This window comes from Callospermophilus lateralis, chromosome 18, assembly GCF_048772815.1.
Source record: "Callospermophilus lateralis isolate mCalLat2 chromosome 18, mCalLat2.hap1, whole genome shotgun sequence".
Lineage (NCBI taxonomy): Eukaryota > Metazoa > Chordata > Mammalia > Rodentia > Sciuridae > Callospermophilus > Callospermophilus lateralis.
In genome coordinates, this window is record NC_135322.1 from 55,673,501 (window position 1) to 55,696,409 (window position 22,909).

Consider the following 22,909-nt stretch of genomic DNA (forward strand, 5'->3'; position numbering starts at 1 on the left):
AAAAGACAAGAACACCCACAGAAAATGCCACAAACATCACGAGTTCCCCAAGGGGAAATTGAATGGCCAAGGCCTACTGAAGGATGCTTAAGAGTTTCAGCACAAAGAGGTACAAATTAGGTCCCATCTGAAATCCAACTGTGTAGTCTACCTGGTGTTCTACCATTTGGAGAAGTGGCACCCCAGGGATGGTGCTAAAAGGAGCTCACTGACCCCACTGACCTCTGAAGCACCCAGCACCCAGGTGCTTGCCCATCACTGCACAAGGCCACCTAAATCTTGTTCTTGGCTTAAGAAACAGAAAATTGATGGTCCAGAGCCCTTCCTATAAATGCTATGAACATCTATGAAACAACATTCTATATATTTCAAAGACAAATTATCTGGGGACAGATCCCAGAATATTTCATTAGCTAATGTGGGTGCTTCTGGGAGACGGAGGGGAATGAGAAAAGCATGAGGAACAAACATGTTATGTGAAAATAAGACAAAGAAAGGGCCTTGTATGGACAAGAGTGCCAAAGAAGAGCAGCAACACCCCGCTGTAGTGAACCTCTTGTTGATTCTCACCACCACCCCAAAAGTGGGACCTGCTAGGGTCCTGTTACAGCTGGCAGATCCTCCTGGAGCAGGGACATGTGCTCCACGTGGCCTGTGTGGGACTTGGACAGGCCATGTGGTTAGACGCAGGAGGACCACAGTGCAGGCAACCAGGGAGCAGGGAGGCACTGGGGGCACAAGAGCCTGATGGGGAGGCTCTGTGGTCCTCCATGCCCACTCATGTGCTCCTCCATGCCCACTCATGTGCTCCTGCCACAGCCTTCCTAGCCCAGCTGCCAGGCTCACCCTGGACCCAGAGACAGCACAGAGGACAGGAAGTACCTGGATGAGATGAAGCTGGGCTTCTATGGCCTCCTCAGATACCAGAGAACTGTGTGCTCAGCAGGGGCCCCAGGGCTCACAAAAGGGGAAGCCTGGTCCCTAGGAGGTCAGCCCCATGAGAGCTGGCAGAGAGACCCCACCAGGCAGGGCTGGGTACTGAGGGAGGCCAGATGATTCGCTCTGGGCTTTAGTGCCGTCCCCACAGCCTGGTCTCCACTCTGATCTAAAGATGCACAGCCAGGTCTAAACTTGCCAAGGAAATGGGACCAAGCTCTGGCCACTCACTTGCTGTGTGTCCTTCCCCATTGACCTGCAGACTCTACCTCCAAGGAATAAAAGATGAGCTGGAATTCTAGGTGGCAGGAAGGGCCAGGGAGCAGGAAGTGGCAGTGGGGCTCCCTCCCCTACAGCAGAGCAGCAAGTCTGGGGAAAGGAGGTCCCCTCCTCCCCCCAGACCATCAACGGAGGATAGCAAGTGCTCCTCTGAGTTCCCTGGTCTTCTGGTCCACCATACTGAGCAGATGGAAGAGGATCACCACAAGGAAGAGGACAACACCACCTGGGGAGATGCCCTGGCAGGCAGTGGATGCTCCAGACCCCAGCAACAGGCCTTCCTGGATACATCACTCTCTTGCCTCAACTCACTTCTCCAAGGCAGCTAAAGGCCTCCAACCCAAGAAAGGGCCAAAGGTCAGAGAATTAGGAGGCAAGAGAAGCAAGGCCCAAGGGAGAAGCCAGACCCAGTAGGCAGCCTAGAGAGGACAGAGCCCAGAGCACTCACCTCAGTTCCAAGGTGAGCATTACAAAGGCAGAGCCCGGGAACTGCGCAAGTTAAGGAAATCCTGTCCATGCCACCATTAGAAGGGAATTGAAAATGCACTGAAGCATAAATTATGCCTCAATAAAACATTCTTCAAAGTTTTTAAATGGGGAGACTGTCAGAATGCCACTGGTAATGTTTCAGACGATGAGGGAGTACTTTCTCTTATTGTTTTGCAGAATTTTTAAATTTTTTGTTTAGTAAGTAGTTCTTCACTTGGGGTTGAAAAAATATACATATCCTGAAAAAGAAAAGAGTGGATAACCTCCTAGGCTCTGAGGCAGGATGAGACAAAGGCAGCTGTAACAGACCAAGGCCCCAGGAGGAGCAGGCAGGGGAAAGATCTGCCCCCCAGTCCACCAGGGCTCCTTGCCCCCATCCCCAGGCTGCCAGTAAGAAGCAAATTTGCCAAATATGGTCTACAGCCTGCCTCCAGGAATCACATCCCGTCAGGGGGCGGGACACCAGGGACACCCTCCCCCAGTGACCCCAGAACATAGAGCCGCCTGGCCAGGTCCCCCAGCCCCTGCCCTGGTGACCACAGGAAGTGCCAGCAGGGTGAGTCACAGGAAAATTCCCCTCCAGCCAAGTCAGGGGTTGGGGTGGGGGTGCAGACAGAGGGGACTGCCCCTTGGAGGTCCCTCACCTCTTAGGAGGGCATCCAGGGAAGTCTGACAGAGAGGCCCCACCAGGCAGGCTGGGAAGGAGCAAAGACAGGGAGTACCAAGGGCAGAGTCCAGTGAGGACAAGGGAGGGGAGAGAACTGGTTTGGCCCAGGTGAGCTGCTGATGCCTCTGGCCTCCCAGGGCTGCCAGAACCCCTTCTCAGCAGGAGTCACTGAACAGGCCAAGTCCACTGCAGCTGTGTAGTGTGGGGCAGCTGGAGCCAGGCTTGGAAGCACCTCGCAGGCTGGGAATGTGGCACAGGGTGCCTGGCACAGGGAGCTCCTTTGCCTGCGTCAGCTGGCATTCTCCAACCCAGAGCTCCCCATGCAGCTTTTTCCCAGTCTTGCCTGGGTCATGGGCACTGCTGATGCTCAACCTATCAACTGCTCCACTTGGCCAAGCCCCCGCCCTTTTGGCCTTTCTGCCTCCCCTACCCCCACTGTTGTGTGACCTTGGGAATGTCCCTTGCCCTTGATCACCAGATCTTCTTCTAAGATGACAGCCCTGGCTTCACTGGATTGTTCTTTTCTGTTGATAGAACCCAGGACCTCACACATGCTAGGTAAGCACTCTACCACTGAGCACCCCTATTCCCCAGGATTATTCTTTTGTTTAACAAAAGATTCACCTGGCTCCGCCTCTTACCCAAGCTCCCAGAGACAGTGTAACTCAACAAGCCTCTATCAGCACAGGGCTTACATTATAATGGGACAGAAAGATATCAAATAATTTGCCATAGCTGAGAGGAGTAACTCAGTGGTAGACCACTTGCCTGGCACACTTGAAGCCTAGGTTCTCACCCTAGTACACAACACACACTTTCCTGAGGAAGAGATACTACTGGTGACTCACCACAGAAAAGCACAGGGGCAGAGGACAGGCATGAGGCAAGGTGCTGAAGCAGGGGTGAGGATGGAGGGAGACATGCTGTGGTCCTGGGATGACAGGTAGACAGGGGCTGATCATATAGCAGGATCCCATGGGATAAGGAATGGATGGCGCAATAAATGTCATCCAAACAGTGCTATGGCCAGTAAGCCTGGATGGGGCAAAGTGCACACCACCATTGCATTCCTGCTCTGGATGTGCTCCCCACCTCCGTTTTCTCTCCTGGGACCCTGTTTGTGGAAGATTACAGGGAATGTGTGTCATGACCCAAATCAGAGGAGTCAGCCTCCCAAGCCCACTTTCCCAGGCTCCCTCACTGCTGGGTATAGTCAGTCGTATGACTCATGCTGGGCCAATCAGGTGCTTCCACTCCATTCTCTCAAGCAGCACAACTGGGGTCTTAGAAGGGAGCAGAGCCAGAGCACAAGTGCTAGTCCAGGCAGATGCTGTCAGCCATCTGTGCCAGGCTGCTACCTGACTTGCCCACCTCTGGCCATTGCATTCCTCCCTCTGCATCCTACCACTCCTCAGGGACACTTACACATCACCCTCCTCCAGGAAGGCTCCCATGACTCTCGCGGAGCACCCAACCCCCTTTCCCTCACCTCAAAGTACTGAGGTGAGGGAAAGACAAACGTGTTGTCGCTGTCCAACTCACGACCCCTGACCCTGGTACACCTGTGAAGGACACTTCTTCAGTGGAATCTTGGGTGCACACACACAGGGTCTGGCATAGGATGTGCCATACCAAGTGCCTGCAGAGTGGATGGGGCCAAGGAAAAACCCCAGCCCAATGCCAACACTCCTCAGCAGGGCCCACTCCAAACAACATCCTGCATGTGGAAGCTGACAGGGCTGCCCCGTGGGCCAGCCTGACTCTGAGAATGGCCCTCTTCGTGTCCCAGCACCGTCAGGCACTCTGATGTGGAGCGACAGATACTCAGTCTCCTGGACTCTGCCAACCGCCTGGAGGAGCCCTGGAAGTGCTGTGGGTATTTCTAAACTCCAGCTCTCGGGGAGGGGCAAGCTGGAGGTTGGGAGTGCTGAAGGGAGAAGACAACATAAGGTTTCTCCTCCAAGGAGCCCTCCAGCAGGCCCAACCTAGGCCGCCTGTGAAGGACACTGCAACATCAGAGGACTGCAGCTCTCCACATCTGACCTGAACCAGCAAATATGTTCTCAGCATCCACAAGCCAGCCCAGGGCGGGAGCCAGAAGGAACAGATAAGAAAAGGGCCACACAACTGATGGGTCCTGATGGAAACAAAAAGATGATATATTTACCCAAGGCCAGAGATGGAGCTCTCTCTTTCTCAGTGATTGTCTCATTTAACCCTCAAAGTGACCCTAGGAAACATTAGGATCATCCCTATCTTATGGGTGGGGAAACTGAGGCTCAGAACAGGTACCTGAATTGCCTGGGTCACAGATGGGAAGCAGCAGAAGCAGATTTGGGGCTGAGAGATAAAATGGAGCTCCCTCATTGCTGGGTATAGTCAGTCGTATGACTAGGGATTCCTAGGGTGGGCTTAGGTTCGTGGAATCCAGGAATGGAAATTTTAGAAGCCTTTCTTACCTGTTTAGTCCCCACCACATGCACTTATTCACCCCACCACCACCTCAAGCACAGAGCATCACATACAGCAAGGCACTCAATTAACACTGGTTCCCTTCATACCCAGACTCACTGCAAATACGGAAGGCCACAATTTTTATTTCTGGTGTATCTTGCTTGTTTGTCCCAAAGAACCTCCAGTGGCCATTAGACATAGGCACGACAGGCACACAAATGACTGACAGTAGCACTGGGGATCCAATGGGAGGCAAGCAGTCACAGCCACTGGACTGGATCCTGATCACCCCACCTCACACTGTCCAGGCTCCAAGGCAGTTCCTAGGGAAAGTGCCTCTTCCTTTCCCTGCCTGGATGTGCAGGGTGAAACTCTGGGACCTGCCAGCCTTAGCAGTGTCCTCCCCTAACATTCCCATGGACAATCTGATTAGCCAGGGTCTAAGCTAAAGTCCTTGGTGCTCGCCTGTCAGGGAGCAAGAGTGTGGAGAACCCCGTGACTTGTGTGCAAGTCTCACATTCAGGTGCTATTTCAAGAGGAGCCAAGGCTTTAGCCGTGCCTGCCTCAAGAGTGTGTGAGGGGGCTGGGGATGTGGCTCAAGTAGTAGCACACTCGCCTGGCATGTGCAAGGCACTGAGTTCAATCCTCAACACCACATAAAGATAAAATAAAGATATAAAAAAAAAAAAAAAAAAAAAAGAGTGTGTGAGGCCTAAGGGCAAAAGAGGTAGTGTGGGGGTCCTCAGCCTTGTGCCTGACACTCAGGAACCAGAGGAAAGATCTGTAGAAAGAGGGAACGATGAGGGTTCTTGTGGGGTGGGCATGCCAGGGGCTCCCCTTTATAAGCACAGGCTGGCCTTGGCTGAGCGGCAACCATGAAAAATTTTGTATGCAAGGCGAGAAGCATGTCCCTGCCCCAACTCCTGCCAAGAAGCCACAGGCACTGTCCTTGGGAAGCTGACAGAGGAGAGGGGACAAGAAGAGGGCCCTTCTGCAGCATCTGCAGCCCCTAACACATCCTGGAGGGTGGGGGCTATCCACTACTGTCCTTTCCTGGGCCCTGATGAAGGACTTGTGAGATTGTGGCTGGAGTTCACGTTTATGATGAGACCCTTTACTTCAGGCACAGCACTAGGCCCAGAATAGGGGTGAATCCTCAACCCCAGATTTATCATTATGGAGGGGTCTGGGGCCATACGTAGAAGGGACAGCAAGAACTTTACTCTGTACAAGACCTTGGTTTCTCCATCTTTTACATCTAAAGCCCCATGGAGCTCACCCTGCAGACCCTTATCTGGGCACTATGGCCCTCGTCGTGTCCCAGCACAGTCAGGCACTTTGATGTGGAGCGACAGATACTCAGGTGTCCTATACTAGACACCTACAGGCCTAAATGACAGCTTTTAGAAGTCCCTAACATAGCACCATCTGCCTGAACATAGACAGAGGAAGAGGTCACAAAAAGGAGGGTTCTAGGGCTGGGGTTCTGGCTCAGTGGTAGAGCACTTGCCTGGTGTATGTGAGGCACTGGGTTCGAGCCTCAGCCCCACATAAAGATAAATAAAGGCATTACCCATCCACAACTAAAAAATGAAAAAATAAATATATATTTTTTAAAAAGTATGATTCTACAGCTTAAAAAACATACCAAATCCCTGATTTATGGAATGCATGTGGGGTTGGGGCTCTGAGCCTAGGCCTGGGAACTGCTCCCACCTCAGAACCCATCCTTTGCTCCATTCCTCACATAGAAGCAGTAAGACAGGTGGAGCCAGGGTCTCTCCCCACTCTTCAAGGGACCAGAAAGAGCCAGATGGAGAGCAGAGTTCCACCCCCTTGGAGTGAGACCACCCTGCAGACCCTTATCTGGGCACTATGGACCATGAAGAAGAGAGAATTGTCAAGTGTCTTTGCTGGAGAACAATCCCCACCCCCCAATCCTGCTCCCCACACTTCAAGTCTGACTCTAATACTGCCTCTCCTATTCTAGGACACCTCCTGGAGGGCAGGGGAGGGAACTGTCCAGGCCAAGGGTAAAGAAAACAATGGATGCTACCAGAAGAGGGCCACAATGGCATAGACTTGCAGCCAGAGGGACCTCACCAAGTTGACAGCCCCAGTATCACCTGCCTCAAGGACTAGAGCTTCCCCCATCCTGGTACAGGGAGTGGAGGCACACAGGATGCAGCACATGGAAACTAGATTCTGAATGTCTTTCTCTGTGCCTCAGTCTCCCCCCTCTGCACCATCCAGAGGGGGAGGTGAGAGCAGCTGTCTGGGGACCTTTCCCAGGGAGACAAGAGGCCCGAGTACCACTGCCCTTACTTCATTTTATTGGCTATCCCTACAAAGATGATACCAGCCCATAGTGCTCACCCTCCTGCTCAGCAGAACCAGTAATGGCCAGAGGCTCCAGTCCTCCTCTCCCTAACTAAAAGTGATTTTTCCTGGCAAAACCTGGGGCTGCCCTGCCCTGACTCCACCCTGCTCCCACTGGGCTCCTTCTATGCCCAGAGCAAGAGGGAGGTGGTTGCTAATGCCAGGAGGGTGTGCCAGCAGTTCCTCCCCAAGGGCTCCCTTCCCTACAGATTCCACCTGCGCCTCGGCCCGGATCCTCCAAGCACTCACACCTGCACTTGTGTCCTGCCATCTCTCTGCCCACAACAGCCAACTCTCCACCTGGGGAAACGAGGGTGTGTCCTCCAGCCCAGGACTGTAGGAAACCTCCTCACCGGCTGAAATCCGCAAGGAAAAGATGCATGGTCTTTCCGTGAAGGTGACCAAAGCCACAGCAAACCCCCAGAAGTGCCCACCGCAGAGGTGCAGAGAATGGAAACCAAATGCTCTTAACACCTATATGGGAGCCTTGTGGATGGAAAAGAGAGCTGCTGCCCCCAGTCTGGAATTCGCAATCCCCAAACTCCCCCACTCCAGACCCTAGGTGGTCCGCTCCCTGCCGGTGTGTGCTACTCAGCAAATCCCGGCTTCCCCGACCCTTCAACGCAGCAAGTAGCAGGGAGCCCCGCCCCTACCCGGGCTCCCCCTCCCCGCGGACGCTGGGACTCTGGGGCTGCGTAAGCTAAAGGGACACCCTAGCTCTGTAGGCTGTCGAGCCAAGGGATTCCCCAGCGTGGACCCCAGAGCCCCCACGTCTACGTTTCGCAGCCTGCACTAGCCCCTGCCATGAATCCCCGAGGTGCGGCCCTGGACTCTCTCCGCTGGAGATCCGGCTCCCCAAACCTTCTGGCAAAGCCGGCGGATAAAGGCCCCGGCGCACCGCCCGGTTCCCGGAATCCGGCGCCGGCGGGCTGGGGTGAATCATTAACCGGCCCCGGCTGGAGCTCCGGCCGCGCCGACCTCCCGACGACGCCACGCACTTGCTCGTCCGGCCCTCAATCCCTACCCTCCGAGCGACCAAAAGACCGACGTACGTACGAACCGCCACCCCGCCTGGAAGTGCAACTTCTCGACCCCTCCTCACGGTCGCGGAAAGGGCTCAGAGGCTGGGCGCAGAGGCCCAAGGTCACACAGCAGGCAGCCACCGGCAGAGGGAGAGCGGGCTGTCCGCCAGCAACTTTCCCGGATCCAGGAACTTTCCTGCGGGCCGGCGGCCCCTGCGCCCAGCCCTTCCAACTGCCCCCGAGGCCCACTGGCTCTGGGCTCCTCCGCAGTGCCTGCCTCCCAGCACCCGGCCAGAGCAGGAATAGGTGCGGGACCGCGGGCCCTGGTCGGGAAGCGCTGAGTATCCAGCGGCCAGCGGCTCCCAGGACCCGCAGGTCCGGCAGGAAATGCCACTAGCTTAACCCCTTCCCTCCCGGGTGCGAGCAGGGCAGCCGCTAGGAAGCCGGTTCGCAAAGCCCATCTGAGCGCGCGGACCCCGCCCCACGGCCGGGAGCAGACCTCGGGCCGCGTCTGCCGCACTTACCAGGTAGTTCATGGTGTCCCGCCGGCCGGAGGCCTCGGCTCCCCTAGAGAGCGCACACCGAGCCACCCGGGCCTCGTACTCGGGGTTCTGAGAGAGCCGCAGCCGCCCCGGCCCGGCTCCTGGTCCGGTAGCCTCAACCACAGCCTTCGTCGCCCGGAGCCGGTCCCACCTAGCTCCGCCCGCCACCGCGGCCAGGCCGGCCCAGCCCGGCTCCCGGCATGCCTGGCCTCGCGCGCCCATTGGCGGCTGAGGCTCCCATGCAAATGAGCCGCCTGCCCGGGGGGCTCAGGCGCGCAGGGGAGGGGGGCGCGGGAGCGCGCGAACCCGAGCCTGCCCAGTGGGACAGCCCCCTTCGGCTCAAGGCCCCAGTCCGGTGTCCGGCTTCAAAACCTACTGCAAGGGCTGGGGTCCTGGCTCAGCTCTAGAGCGCTTGCCTACCATGTGTAAGGCACTAGGTTCGAGTCTCAGCCCTGCATATAATAAGTGAATAAATTTATATTAAAAAATTATACTAAAAATTTATATTTAAAAAAATAACAAAACCCCGAGCTGGGGTTGGGGCTCAGCAATAAAGCCGGCTCGCCTAGCATGTGTGAGGCCCTGGGTTCGATCCTCAGCACCTCATAAAAATAAATAAAATAAAGATACTGTGTCCAACAACAATTAAAAAAAAATATTAAAAAAAAAAAAAAACAACTTGCACTCAGCGGCTCAGGAAATTGAGGAAGGAGGATCGCAAGTTCAAAGCCAGCCTCAGCAACAGAGAAGCACTAAGCAACTCAGTGAGACCCTGTCTCTAAATAAAATACAAAATAGGGCTGGAATGGGGCTCAGTGGTTCTATCCCTGGTGTACACACACACACACACACCAAAACAGAAAACAAAACCTACTGCAAGGGATATTCCTTTCCCTCCAAATACAGGTCTCCCAGAAAATGCCTTTCTTGAAAGTCTGTCTACTCAAACAGCCTCCACTTCCTGGAAGACTGTCAGGATTGCCTTCTCCAGAGCAATAATAGGTGGGCCACAGTCCCCTCTTCCCTCCCTCCAGGCACCGGCCTCAACTTTTGTCTTTCCCACCCACCAAACCCTGGACATTTCCACATGTGTCTATCAGATAATCCGTCTCAGATCTGAATCTAGATGTTATGGGGAGGGAGCATGCCCCAGCCTGCAGAAAAATAACAATAACTACAACACGACCTTGGACAGTTTGACTGTGTGAGGACCCCAGGAAATGAAGACTCAAAGGAAGGAGATTGGAGCTCTGGCCTGACCTGACTTTTTTTTATAGGCAGCACTGCCCCTCCCCCCGCATTCCTCGACCTTCTGGGGACTCAGGCTGGCCCCCAAAAGCCCAAAGGGAGCAGGGCCAAGGTCATCCTGTCCTACCCACCCCCCAACCTATGTGCTCCTGGCCATAGCAACAAGGAACTCAGGAACCAGAGGCCTGATCTGATCCCTGCCTCCCTGAAGCAGCATTCTCTTACTCTGCTCTCACGTCTGCCCTAGGAGACCTGTCCCCTCCATTCTTGAGTCAGTCCTGGCCATGGATAAAATCTGTGCCCAGGACTCCCCTGAAACCTGCTCCAACTCGTGTGTGTGTGTGTGTGTGTGTGTGTGTGTGTGTGTCTGTGTGGACATGAAGAAGTAAAACCACCCCAGCAACACCTGAGTAAGTCTTGGCTCTCCTAAGTGCCCCCTTGGTAGGCTGCAGGTCAGTGACTGCCACCCCACACAGCAAAGCAGGATGCCAGAGTCCAGCGATGCACAATGCTCTGCAAGGAGGTCTAGGATGGAAACTGTTCCAGAGCAGCCAGAACCCTCACAGTCAGCGAGCAAGTGCTCACTATCTAGAACCTCCTGGAAGCATTAGGGTAGACTTGTTTCACCCAGCAGAGAATCCCTGGCATGGCCTGTGATATGCACACAAGCCCCTCCATCTGACAGGCACTTGGCACCCAGAGCTCAGCGCATAGTCCCTACCCAGATTTGCAATTTAGGCAAGCCCTCTGCATTTTGGGTTCCTTTCTCATCTATAAAATGGTAAAGTATTGTACAGTCAGGCTTCTCACAAGTCCTCTGAAGAGCTGATTCAAACAGGTTCCCGGGTCTCACCTCTCCTGAAAAGTGGGGCATCTGCACCTCCCTGAGCTTTCTGGCTTGGAACCCACTGGCCAGAACTTACAGCATAAGGAGCAGTGACCCGGAGTTCTGGAGAAAAAGGGGATAACCAGCCAACACTCTGCCCTCCCCAAGACTGCCCCCTGCCGCGCCAATATAGTTCATTTCCCCACAGAAGAGGAGCCAGCACTCAAGAGCACAGCCTAGGGCACCCCTCCTGATGGACCCCAGGCACCCGTGCCTCTGGCCCTCCTACACCCTATCCTTGTGCAGCTACCAACTCCTTAGCCTGAAGTGAGTGGGTCAGACTCTCAGGGAGTGGTCTAAACCAGCTGGACCAGAAAGAAGTGTTGGAGGCTGAAGGCAGTCTTCAGCTTGTCCCCAGGATCTCTATTTCTGAGGGCAGGGGCAGGACCAGGCCTCACTGCCAAGTGGCATCCTGCTGGTAGGCCTCCTGGTTGAAGGTCTCTGCGGGAATGGGCAGGTATACTAAAAGCCTGACCCTCAAAGGGCTAGCTTGTCAAGGAAGGGAGATACAGAAAGGAGGTGGGACCTTGGGAATGGGAGACCCTCCCCTCTCTGGAGCTGGATTAAAGGGGCACTGGGGGTGGGGCTGCTGGTGTGGGCGGGCAGGCAGGGGGAGGGGAACTGGGCTCAGGCAAAGGCATTTCAAAAATTTGCTCCTTTTCTACTTAAACTCCCCCCTCCCAGCCTGTGCCTCCTAGAATGGTATTTCCGCTTTGGAAGAGGGCCCCAGGATCCTTGTCCCACTGTTTGGGGAGGTGGGGAAGGCGGGTTATAAGGAGAGATGCCCCTTCCAAGGCGAGTGGTAAGAGGGGGAACAGGCTCTGGCTGAGGTGCATGGTATATGGGAAACAGAACCTCACCCCACCCCAGTCTGGCCTCCCAAGCTGCCAAGGAGCACTACAGGGATGCACCCCAGGCACCCAGCACAGCCTTTGTACTGGCCCTATGCCAAATGCCCACAACAATCCCCCATAAAGGGCTTTACCACTGGCCCCATTTTATAGGTGACAGGGGTGAGACTCCATGTACTGGCCCTGGCCTCATACCACACATTCCCAGGCATAGAAGGGAGAGAGCAGGCAGCCAGGAAGGGGTATGGGGGGCGCTGCTAGATTTCAGCACACCCTGACTACCCTGCAGCAGGAAGGAAGCCTAGGGACAGTAGCACTCCAGGCTTGAACCAGACTCCAGTCACATTGAGTCTCCCAAAGGACAGGCAGCCGAGACCTAAGCACCTAAGCACCATCCCCAAACAAAACTGCATTCTGCACTGGGGGCCAACACCTCCCCTACCCCCACTGAAGTTTAGCCCATTGGCAAAGAGGGCACATTAAATATCTGTTGATTGGACGGGACCTCAGAGTTGGCCCTAGTGGAAAGACTGGTGCAGGTGAGTAATTCAGTCTCCTGAACAGGAGGATAGTCAAGTCATGCCCAGTGTATGTGTGCAGGCACACACAGGTACCTGGGCAGTGGGACTGGCAGAAAGGAGAGAGGCCCAGCTGAGGAGATGGGATATGATGTTGGAGGAGGGAGGGCAGTGGTAGGAGCATGGCCTGGCACCAGTGCCAACACTCTCCTGAAGGGGAGATATCACCAACCCCTGGGGCCTGAAATCATCATCTGTGCAGGGAACACGGTGGGCCCAGCACATGAGGACCCTGGTTCTCACTGTCATTAAAGGGTTCACTGGGAAGGGAGCTGCTGCTGCTCAAGCTAGATCCCAAGTAGGGAGAAGAGCCCCAGGCAGGGTTCATGCTCTGGGCTCTCAGATCTTGCCTTCAGTACAGACCCACTGCACTCTTGCTTGATGCCCAACAATGTCCACTGAACCATTTATACCATCAGGATGGGAGGGGCACAGTATAAATGCCCAGCTCCAGGGGATGGCTAGACAAACTCCCCGAGGAAGATCATGCTGCTGTACAGTGGGCCACTTTCAAAGACCAAAATAATGCAGGAAAATGCTTCCAACATGTGAGATCAGGCCTAAAATGACATGCACAATATGATGGTGTATAGCCCCTTCCCTTTCTGAAGCCTTGGTCTTCCCAGAAGCAGGAGGTGAGCTGGCCGGTCAGCGGATGGCCAGCTCTGGGAACAGCAGCAGGAAAAGGTTTCCCAAGGCTGGAGGCTGAGTGCCTTCCCCTGGGCTGGCCACTCGGAGTGGCAAGTTCAAACCTGGGAGAGGGTACAGGGACTCTTACAGATGGCACAGAGAAGAGGTGAGATGGCACAGGAGAAGAGGTGAGGTGGCACAAGAGCTGCTACCCTGGGGACCAGGATGAAAACTACCACTACCCAGAGGCTCAAAGGGCAGTGCCTTAGCCAGCTCACATGGCCAAGAACACCAGAGCTCATACCCGTGGCCCCCCTGCCCAGCAGCCCAGGGGTGTCCCACAGAAAGGCACCCCTAGTGACCCAGACAGAGCAGAGTACGCACTTTCAGGGTGGTGTCAGAGCTGTCAGTCATAAACAGCTTTCCACCCTCTGCTCTTCAAGGATCCCAGTACACCCAGTGCCTCCCACAGACCATGCAGCTCCAGCTTCTCCCTTCAGGTGCTTCCCAGAAGGGGCAGCACAACTCTCCCAGTTATTTTCATTGTTTTTCTAATGTGAAAATTAAAAAGTAGCAGAGGCACCCACAGGGAGGTGTCTGCCTCAGGGTGGGTGCTGTGCCTAGGGGGCCCAAGCTTTGGGGGCCAGTATGGCAGCCAGGCAATGCTCAGAAGCTCTGCGCCCCACCCGGGGTGATCACTATGGTGGTCTGTGTCCCCCCTTTCTGTCCCCCTTCCCTCCCCCCACCTCTCTGTACTAGGGATTAAACCCAGGGGTGCTCTACCACTGAGCTACATCCTCAGCCCTTTTTATTTTGAGTCAGGGTCTCACTAAGTTGCCTAGACTGGCCACATACTTGTGATCCTCCTGCCCCAGCCTCCTGAGTCACTGAGATTACAGGTGTGCACCACTGTGCCTGGCTGTTTCCCTTTCTCTTCTGCACCTTCCTTGCCCATCTCCCACTTCCCTCTCCCCTCCAGCAGGGTGCTGCCACAGCTGCCCGCACATGTGTGTGGAATGAGGAGGCCGGGACCTATGTACTACCCTCCCTGCTGACTGAGATCTGGCCCCTGCAGCCTTGCTCCATGGCAGAGGCAGCCCCTCAACACTGCCTGCAGAGTAAAAGCTGGCAGACAAAACGGCCTTGGGGAAGAGAGAAACAAGGCAGAAGGAGGGGCATGGGGTGGGGCAGGTCCCTGTCTTCAGAGAAAGCTCAGCTGCTGGTAGCTGCCTTTCTCCTCTGTTTGACAGGCTGGGTGGGCAGGGACAGGGTGTGGTCAAGAGGCCTCCCCAGCCTGGCCATCTGCTCTTGCCTTTCCCATGGCAACCAGCCCCAGCAGATCAGGCAGAGGGGGGTGGCTTCACAAGCCATCTGCTGCCCACCCCAGGCTGCTTCCAACAAACTCCAGTGCCCATACCCACAAATACCCACAGAGGGGCAGAACTGTGTTCCCTGCCATTGGGCTGGGGTTAGTAGGGCAAGGGACCAGCAGGTTCATAGGAGGGGACCTGGGGCCTCTGGAATGGGAATACAGGTAAGAGTGGACATACAGAAGGCAGAGCTACAGCAGCCACTAGGAAAGCAATGCTTTCTTTCCTTGGACGTAATGCAGTCATCCCACCTGAGCCTGTTCTAGCCTATAGAGAGGTTCCATTTGCCCCAGGAGATCCAGTCCCAAGCTTTTGCTTACCTTTAGTCTATAAGGACAGGAGCAGACAATGATTCCAGCTAGCTGTGGGACCTCCAGTTAGTCACTGCCTCTCTCCGAGGCTCAGTTTGCACATCTGTTAAATGTAATCCCTGACAGCAGTTGTGCTATCCCAGACCCTGAGAAGGGTGGCGTGTCTGGGCTGCACACGGGAGGGTAACACCCGGAAGGCATGCTGCCAGCAGCACATCAATACCCCACACTGTCACATGTCCAGTGCCACCCTGATGGGCACAATCCCTCCCCTGGACCATACTACATGCACAAGTATACCCTGTTAAGTCTATTCCCCAAGACCTCCCAGCTCTCCCCACCTGCAAAGAACTCCCTCCTCAGGTGCTCTGTGATTCCTTGTTCTTCCCGCAAACCTCATCTGAGGCTCAGGGGCAAAATCCTTCCTTGGAGTTTGGTTGCCCTCAAATCCACAAGCCAATACAGGGGGTGGGCATGGTCTCCCTAGAACCAGGTTCTAGGATGCTGCTTATGGGGTCTATCTCTGTCATTCACACCTACAGACTGAGTATCCACTGCACCCTACGCACCACACTAGAATACTGCTGTGCAAATAGTCCCGTCCTCAGGGAACTTACACCCTGGGCTGCCAGGGTGCAGGACATTATGAACAGCTAATCACACATATCTGTGGTAACAAGGACTCTGTGGGAGAACAAAGCAGACAGCAGCAGACTGAGGGGGAGGGGTTGTTTTACACAAGGTACCTGGGGGGCCTCTCTGAGGAGGTGGCATTTGAGCAGATGTGTGAATCTTTTGCTAAGGCTCATTATGCAGAAAAAAAAAAAAGTAACAGTAAAGACTGGTAAAAAAAATAGCACAGGCGAGCCCACTCCTTCCTTCAGTGTGAAGAGACACTTTAGGCGACCAAAGAACGGCTCTCAACACTCCCTCCCCAGGCTTGGCTTCTTCTGCTGGGCTTGGGGCTCCCATGGTTGAAGCAGGGGCACCCTAGAGTATCTGACTAGTAGGGCATCTCGGTAGGCCAGTAGAGACTAAGGAGAGAGGATGGGAGACAGCTCTCAGGACAGGCTGCATTCTCTCCCACCTCCTGATCTCTTTGAAGTTCTCACAGCCAGGACCTGGGGGAGGGGGGTAGGCTGGAAAAAATGCAGATGCCTCAAATGGCTAAGGTTAACCTGCCAGGTAACTGAGGAGCGGAGACAACTGGAGAGGGCTGTGAACTGGTTACACCCCTTTCTAAGCAATCATGTTACTTTGGAAGATTCAGGATTTGGGAGCCCAGATAACTCTCAAGGCATGCCCCAAGGCTGTATGATTGGATATCAGGTTTTATAAAACACTGAAACAAGATATTAAACCAACCTCTGACAGTGTTCTGGTACTTAAAGATACACAGTACACAAAAGATAGCGACAGCAATCCATCAGCAAGGGAGTAGATCAATGCACTGTGACATATTCATAAAGGAAACACCTCTCAGCAACAAAACAGAGCAAACTATCAATACCACCACATGGATGAAAATCTCAAAACCAACAGGCTGAAAAAAGAAGCCAGATCCAAAAGAGTACCTACTACATGTTCCTACTTATGTAGAGTTCAAAAATAGGCAAATCTGCCAGGCACACCTGTAATCCCAGCAACTTGGAAGGCTGAGGCAGGAGGACAGTACATGTGAAGCCAGCCTCTGCAACTTAGCAAGACCCTGTCTTGAAAGAAAAAAACCAAAGGGCCAAGATGGGCTGGGGTTGTGGCTCAGTGGCAGAGCGCTTGCCTCTCACATGTGAGGCACTGGGTTCAATCCTCAGCACCACATAAAAATGAATAAACAAAATAAAGATATTGTGTCCATGTATAACTAAAAAATATTTTTTTTTTTAAAAAAAAGGGCTGAGATGTAGCTCAATGGTGGAGCACCCCTGGGTTCAATCCTGGGGATAGAGTGGGGGAACAGACAAATTTAAGGCAGTGATAGCAATTAGAATGGTGGCTGCCAAATGAGGTAGGGACACTTGACTGCAAAGGAGCTTTTAAGAACTTTCTGAAGTGATGGAGACATTAATTATCTTGATTTCACTAATGGTTACATAGAAGAGTCTACATTAGTCAAAATTCATCCAGTTATACATTTAACATACCTCAGTAAGAGTCTCAGCTGGTTTAAAAAAAAAAAAAATCACAGAAGAAAAATGCATGGCATTATATACAATTTCAGAATTTAAAAAAAAAATAGGTATTGCAATCCTAAACTCTTTTTTCCCTGGCTTTCAGGGAGCTTAAAATTAAATTTTTATGCCTAATTAGCCTGGACTTTCTGGAATAATCTTTCCTCTTTCCCAATACATTACACAAATAGTCCAGACTATTTGTGTCTTCCACTATAATCTGCTTCAAATCTTTCTTGGAATTTGGCAGAGTTTAAGTAATAAATTAAAATTACTGAAAAGCCCCCTTAGCCTCTAATCCCTCCTAGAAAGGAGATTAATTTTAGAGCTGCAACTTGTGACCCTCTCTCCTGCCAGAGCAGGCACCCTCCAGCACCTTTACTGAGGTCCCTAACCCACCCCAGCTGAGTTTCTTGGAGGGAGGGAGACAATGCCACAGCAAAGGGTGAATAAGAGGAAGACAAAGAAACAAAGGGGTTTGGCCAGGATGCAGTGAAAGCAAGCAACAGCTGTTCCGCAGTCAAGTCCAGAGCTGGGAGCTGAAGATGAGCCTGAGGGGGCAGCAGGGGCACAGAGAACCACAGAGAGAATAACTTCACACCCAGGGAGGGAAGTGGGAGGTGCAAGGGTCATCCCACCCCTACAGCAGGTGCTCAGTCACAGCCTTGAGCCTACTCCTTCAAGTACCTGATCCATAGGATGAGGTGGTGCCCTGCCTGCCCTGTGCCTTGCCAGGCTGCTATAGACCATATGGACAGATCTGTACCACCCCAGTGGCTTCTACTACCTTCCACTCTGCTCTACTCAGGGAACAGAGTATCGACCTGGCCTGGGATGCAGTGGGCCAGCTAGTGGCCCTACCAGATGGCACTCTGTTACTCTGTAGGCAAAGTGATGACAACAACCTCCCACTCAAGGCTTTGGGGGGGGGGTGCCTAGGGCGGGGAATGTGGCTGGGTGATAGAAGCTTGCTTAGCATGTGTGAGGCCCTGTGATTGGCGGGGAGGGGGAATATGGAGGGGGGTTCTTGCTGGCTGAGCCAGAGCAGGGAAGAAGCCAAGGTCATTCCACCACTAAGGCCTTGGAACTACAGCCACCTCAAAAGAAGGGCCACTGGAGGTGGCCCTGGGCAAGCCACAGAGAATGACAGAGGCATGAGGCAGACTGCCTGGGAACCTTCCCCACCCTGTTGTACAGGAGTCAGAAGCCCCAGCAGGAAAGGATAACAATCTCCGCAGATTCTTACTAACAGCATTGTGCATCCCTCACCAAGTTCTCCCCAGACCCTGAAGGCTCAGTGCCATCAACATCCCCATCACACAGAGGATGAACTAAGGCACATCAAGGTTCTCATTTAGGGCACAGAATCAGCATTTTGTGTGTGTGTGTGTGTGTGTGTGTGTGTGTGTGTGTAACGGGGATTGAACCTAGAGGTGCTTAACCACTGAGCCACATCCCCAGCCCATCCCCCTTTTAAAAATAAATTTTATTTAGAGATAGGGTCTCACTGAGTTGCTTAGGGCCTCCCTAAGTTCTAAAGTCCTCTCACCCTTAACCACCAAACACTCCTCCCACCCTGAAGTAGACTCTCTGGGATCCCTCTTGGCTCCCAAGTCTCCCAGGACAGAGGCTGAAATACCAGGCTCTGCACAACAATGCTGGTGGGGTTCCACACCCTCAGCAGATGGCCAGGGGCAAGCTGGAGTCCTGAGGAGAGAGTGAAGAGCCAGGTGGGCGTGGATCCTGCTCTGATGAAGCCTGCAGTCCTGTGAAGCAGCCTGACAGCAACCGAATGACCTCACCAATAAATGCACAATCACAAATGAAGGCTAGGAGAGCTTCCCAGGAGGTGGATGCATGGCTGAGCAGGAGCAACCTGGGAAGAAGGACAGGGCTGGTCTTGGTTTCTCCAGAGAGGAGCAAGCAGAGCCAAGCCTGTGGCAGGAGAGAGTATGGAAGGGGCTTTGGGGACTGAGCTGTAGACTCTGGACTTGGACACTGCTTCTTCCCACCTTATCCTCTTCAGCCCTTTCTATACAGCCTCAGCAGGCCACTGCCTGGCTTCCCAGGCCAGCTGTGAGCCCCAGGGCAGACCCTCCTGGCTCCTTGGCCCCCCTCCCACACACGGCACCTGCTGGTACAGAGCCAGGCACAGAGGTCACCCCAGTACCGCTGGCAGCAGTTCAACCAGATACCAAGCCCTGGCCACTGCTGGGCTGGTCAGGACTAGACCAACCTTGCTACATAGCACCAGGCAAGCTGCCTCCTTCCCAGGGGCACTAAAGGGGTTATATAAACTCATGCCTGGAAGGCCGCAAGCAGAGTATTAGGCTCTTAGCAGTCTTGGCCTGTCAACATCTCAACAGGCTGTAGCCTCTGCAATTACAGAGGCCACGCAGGATGATGGTCACTTTGTGGCTTTAGATTCTGACTGATTCCAGTTGGCTCCTGCCCTGATTCCACCTCTCTCACTGGCCATAGGACTCTGGCAAGACATGGGTCCTCCCTGAGCCTGGGAGGCCCAGCCCATGCCTGGCACACAGGACATGTTCCACACAAGTCAGCATATGCATCCCTTGAAAAGACCCATCCCTTGGTAAAGGAGCACGAGGGGTGGGAGGAACACCACTATTTCATCACAGGAAATAAGGCAAAAGAGACTTCAGGGCATTTCTCTGCAAGCTAGAGGTGGCCTCCTTCCTGACAGTGACAGCACAGTAAGCATCTTGCCACTCCTGAACAGATCCCATCCCAGTACTGGCCGGACATCAAAGGTAGGCCATTTCTAAGTGTGAATTGCCAACTGGGAGGCACTGTCCAGGGCACTGGACAGCCATGCTCAAGAGGAAAGCATATATTAGAGAACAACCTGGAAAAGAATGTCCAGGCACTGCCAAAGCACTGATTTTGGCTCCCAGCAGAGTAAGGAGCACTTAGCAGGGGGGCAGGGACACTGTGGTACCTTCCCCTCTCCAGCCTACGACTCCACAGGAGTCAAACAGCAAGTGAGATCCTTAGCACAAGGCCTGCTTAAAAACCCAGGGAGTCATAACCAGCTCAAAATGGCCCATCCCAATGTCTTCTCTCCTTGCCATCACCTCCCATCCCGTTCGGAAGCATCTTGTAATTTCTGTGGGTCAAAGTGCCTGCGTCAGCCCTATCCAGAAAAAGATTGCCCAAATGAGCGGGTATGCTTAAAACCCAAACGTGTCCCTGAGCACCACATGGGCAGTTACCACTCTGGGTTCCAAGAGCAGAGCTTGAGCAAGCAGCTTAGTCTGGAAGCCTCCATAGGGCCTCCCCAGCACATGAAAATAATCTTCTGCTCCAAAAATTAACTTCTAGTCCTACTATTCTTATACACTACCCAAGTCCTAGGAGACACCAGGTGATCTGACAGCTCAGACATCCTCTGCAGAATGCATGAGGGCTGTGACTATAAGCAAGAAGGTGGGGAGTGACTTGGAGCAGGCCATAATGGGGGGCAGATTAGTTGACCTCAACTGCAGTTCTCCAGTTATACCTATCTGTCCAGGTCCCACCCAATCTGCCACCCTCTCTAGTTATAGATGGGACACCCAAAGCAGATTTAAGGACAGCTGCCCAAAGTCCCATGAGACAAGTGGGCTGCATGCAATTCCAGACTCCACATCCAGAGCTTTGCACTGATTATGGACAACCAAATCAAATGTAGGTCTCCCAACAAGGCCTGACCAGGCTACCATATGGCCAGAGTGGCATTCCCGTTTACCACTGCCCTAGAGACCTTGGCCCTTAAGCAGACCTGGAGGTGAGGGTCCACTTTATTTTTCTGAACAGTGTTCACAGAGGCAGAGTTAGTTGGGCCCTAATGCTCTAGCCCAGGCAGATCCAGAGCTCTGCAGGAAAGCAGAGCAGAAGAGGGTCTGGGCAGGCATTTTCTATCTTTTCTTTTTGGAAATGAGGTAATTATGCTCTGAACCAGAACAGATGGGATGGGGGGTTCACATCAGCTCAGCCTGGAAGCCCTAATTTTTCATCTGTAATTCTGCATTACCGCTTCTGGAGGCGGGCAGGAGCTGGGATCTTTAATTCCATAATAACAGTGCTTTGCATTTACACAGCATCTCTCCTCCAATAATCTCCATACTTTAAAATAGTTAATTAAGAGACCACTTGCCTGCCAGGAAGCCCCAACTGTCTGCTTCACCAAAAGGATGGGGTCTCCCGGGTGAGAAGCAATTCCAGAAACAAGGCCAGGCTGGGCAGGGCTCTGGCTTATTACCTCTTCCTGTCAGAGGGAAAAGCCCCTGACTCAGCAGAGAAACAATGGCTGGAGGCCACAGCTCTCCCAGGCAAATGGTGCCCCCTCTGGCAAGAAGCAGAGTGCAGATTCCCACCTCAGTCTGTCCATCTGTAAAGTGGGCTGGGGCCTGTATGTGAGGCCTGGTCACCCCAGATAGCCAGGATCACTTGCCACCCTCAGGAGGTGAGACCCAGAAGTCTAGGGATGCTGTCCCATCTACGGAACATACAGCCATGGTCTGGGGGCTGCCCAAAGCCACCTGTTGGGCCAGGAAAAGGGGGTATCAGGCAGAGAAGGTTCATAGATTAAAGGGAGGAAGCTGCTGGTCTCAGGGGCCTAGAGGTTCAGCCAGGGAGCAAAACTTCCCGGAAAGTAAGTGGATCAGCCAGTGCAGGGGTGAGAAACGGCTGTCTCTGGAGACAGGACAGACTTTGACCCAGGCCTGGCCATCCTGGTGGGGACGCAGAAGCACAACAGGGCAACTATCCAAGGGAGTTTTCTGGGGGTCAGCACAGACCTCCCCAACCCTCACCCAGCCCAGACCTGGACTTTGGTTCAGGGGACCGACAAAGATCCCTCCCGACTAGGCCTGGCCATCCGGGTGAGGATTCCAGCCTGGCCCAGGTGTCCCAGTGGGGGCAACAAAGACCCCTACCGACCCAGTCGTCCTGGGGAGCTTCCCGAGGCGACAGCACAGACCCCCACCCGGCTCGTCTCTCCTGAAAGCTGATGAAAAGGCAGAGACAGAGAGGAGGGCGTGGGGGAGACGCCCCCAACCTGTCGCCCGACCCCTGCGCGAGAAAGACCAGATGGAGCGACCCCCAGTCTGGCTGTCCCCGCGGCATTAGGCCTCAGCCAGCAGCTAAAGGTTGCAGGCCGGGCCGGGGACAGCGGGCCAGGGGGGCGGCGGACCCGGGGTCCCGGGCGGCATCGGTACTCACCGGCACAGACATCGTGGCCGCTGCTCCCGGGGCCCAGCGGGCAGCGGCGCCGGCAGGCTGGGGGCTTGGGTCCGCCCGCGCCGCTCACAGCCCCCGGCGCGGGGTCCCGGGGCTCTGGAGGCTGCCCGCGGGCTCCTGCGCGCTCCCGGCGGCCGGACCGTCCGGCGGCTCCAGCCCGCACCGCGCATGCGCCGCCCGCCCCGCCCCGCCCCCTCCCGGCTGCTGTGCGACGGGCTGCGTTAAAGGCGAGGACCCCGGACCCCGGCATTTTTCTGTCGGCCCAACGCGGAGAGGAGGCCCGGTCCCCACACCTTATCCCTCCTTGGAGGACCACCTCCAGACGCCTCATCTCATGTCCGCCCAACCTTTTCTGGAGGCCAGAACCTCCGCCCACGGCACATCCCGGGTGCTGGGCGCCTATCCGCGGCCCTGGCCGGGCTCCCAGTCCCGGTGTCCGGTCGTAGACGCGGGTGGGGCTCGGCTAAAGGCAATAGCAGGTCAGCGGAGCAAGACTTAGAACCCTTTTGTCTTCCCCCAGCGCAGAGGGAACCCAGGGATCCCTGATACGCCCCACGGCGCCGCCCAGGGCTCCTCTGGCCACATTCCCAGGACAAGGGAGCTCCTGACTCCCCGGGAGCAGACTGGCCCATCCTTGGGTCCACCAGACAGATCTGGACTGATTTTTAGGGAGGATCCTGTCTCCTGGTAACCCTCACCTATGGGCCCACCCACAGCCATCCCTGCGTGGTGGGCCATCCCTTTAGATGCTGGAAACCTGGCACACACGAACCTCAGCCTTCCTTTCCCCAAGTTACACACCCCCAGTTTCTTCAGGCATTCCCCCACAGACATGGTGGAAATATGCACCAGCAA

The 22,909-nt window shown here is 54.5% G+C and overlaps 1 protein-coding gene across 4 annotated transcripts in view; it reads right to left on the reverse strand.

Annotated features, from left to right (window-relative positions):
- Positions 1-22,177, reverse strand: part of Bcar1 (BCAR1 scaffold protein, Cas family member) — a 38,775-nt gene extending 16,598 nt beyond the window's left edge. For 3 of the 4 annotated variants that reach the window (XM_076837637.2, XM_076837636.2, XM_076837634.2), the window contains exon 1: positions 8,751-8,917. In XM_076837637.2, coding sequence (XP_076693752.2) covers positions 8,751-8,762 — 12 coding nt within the window. In that variant the 5' untranslated portion in view covers positions 8,763-8,917. Of the gene's footprint in view, positions 1-8,750; positions 8,918-22,036 lie in introns of those variants that run through there. The other variant, XM_076837635.2, reaches the window with a different exon arrangement.
- Positions 22,178-22,909: the final 732 nt, after the last annotated feature.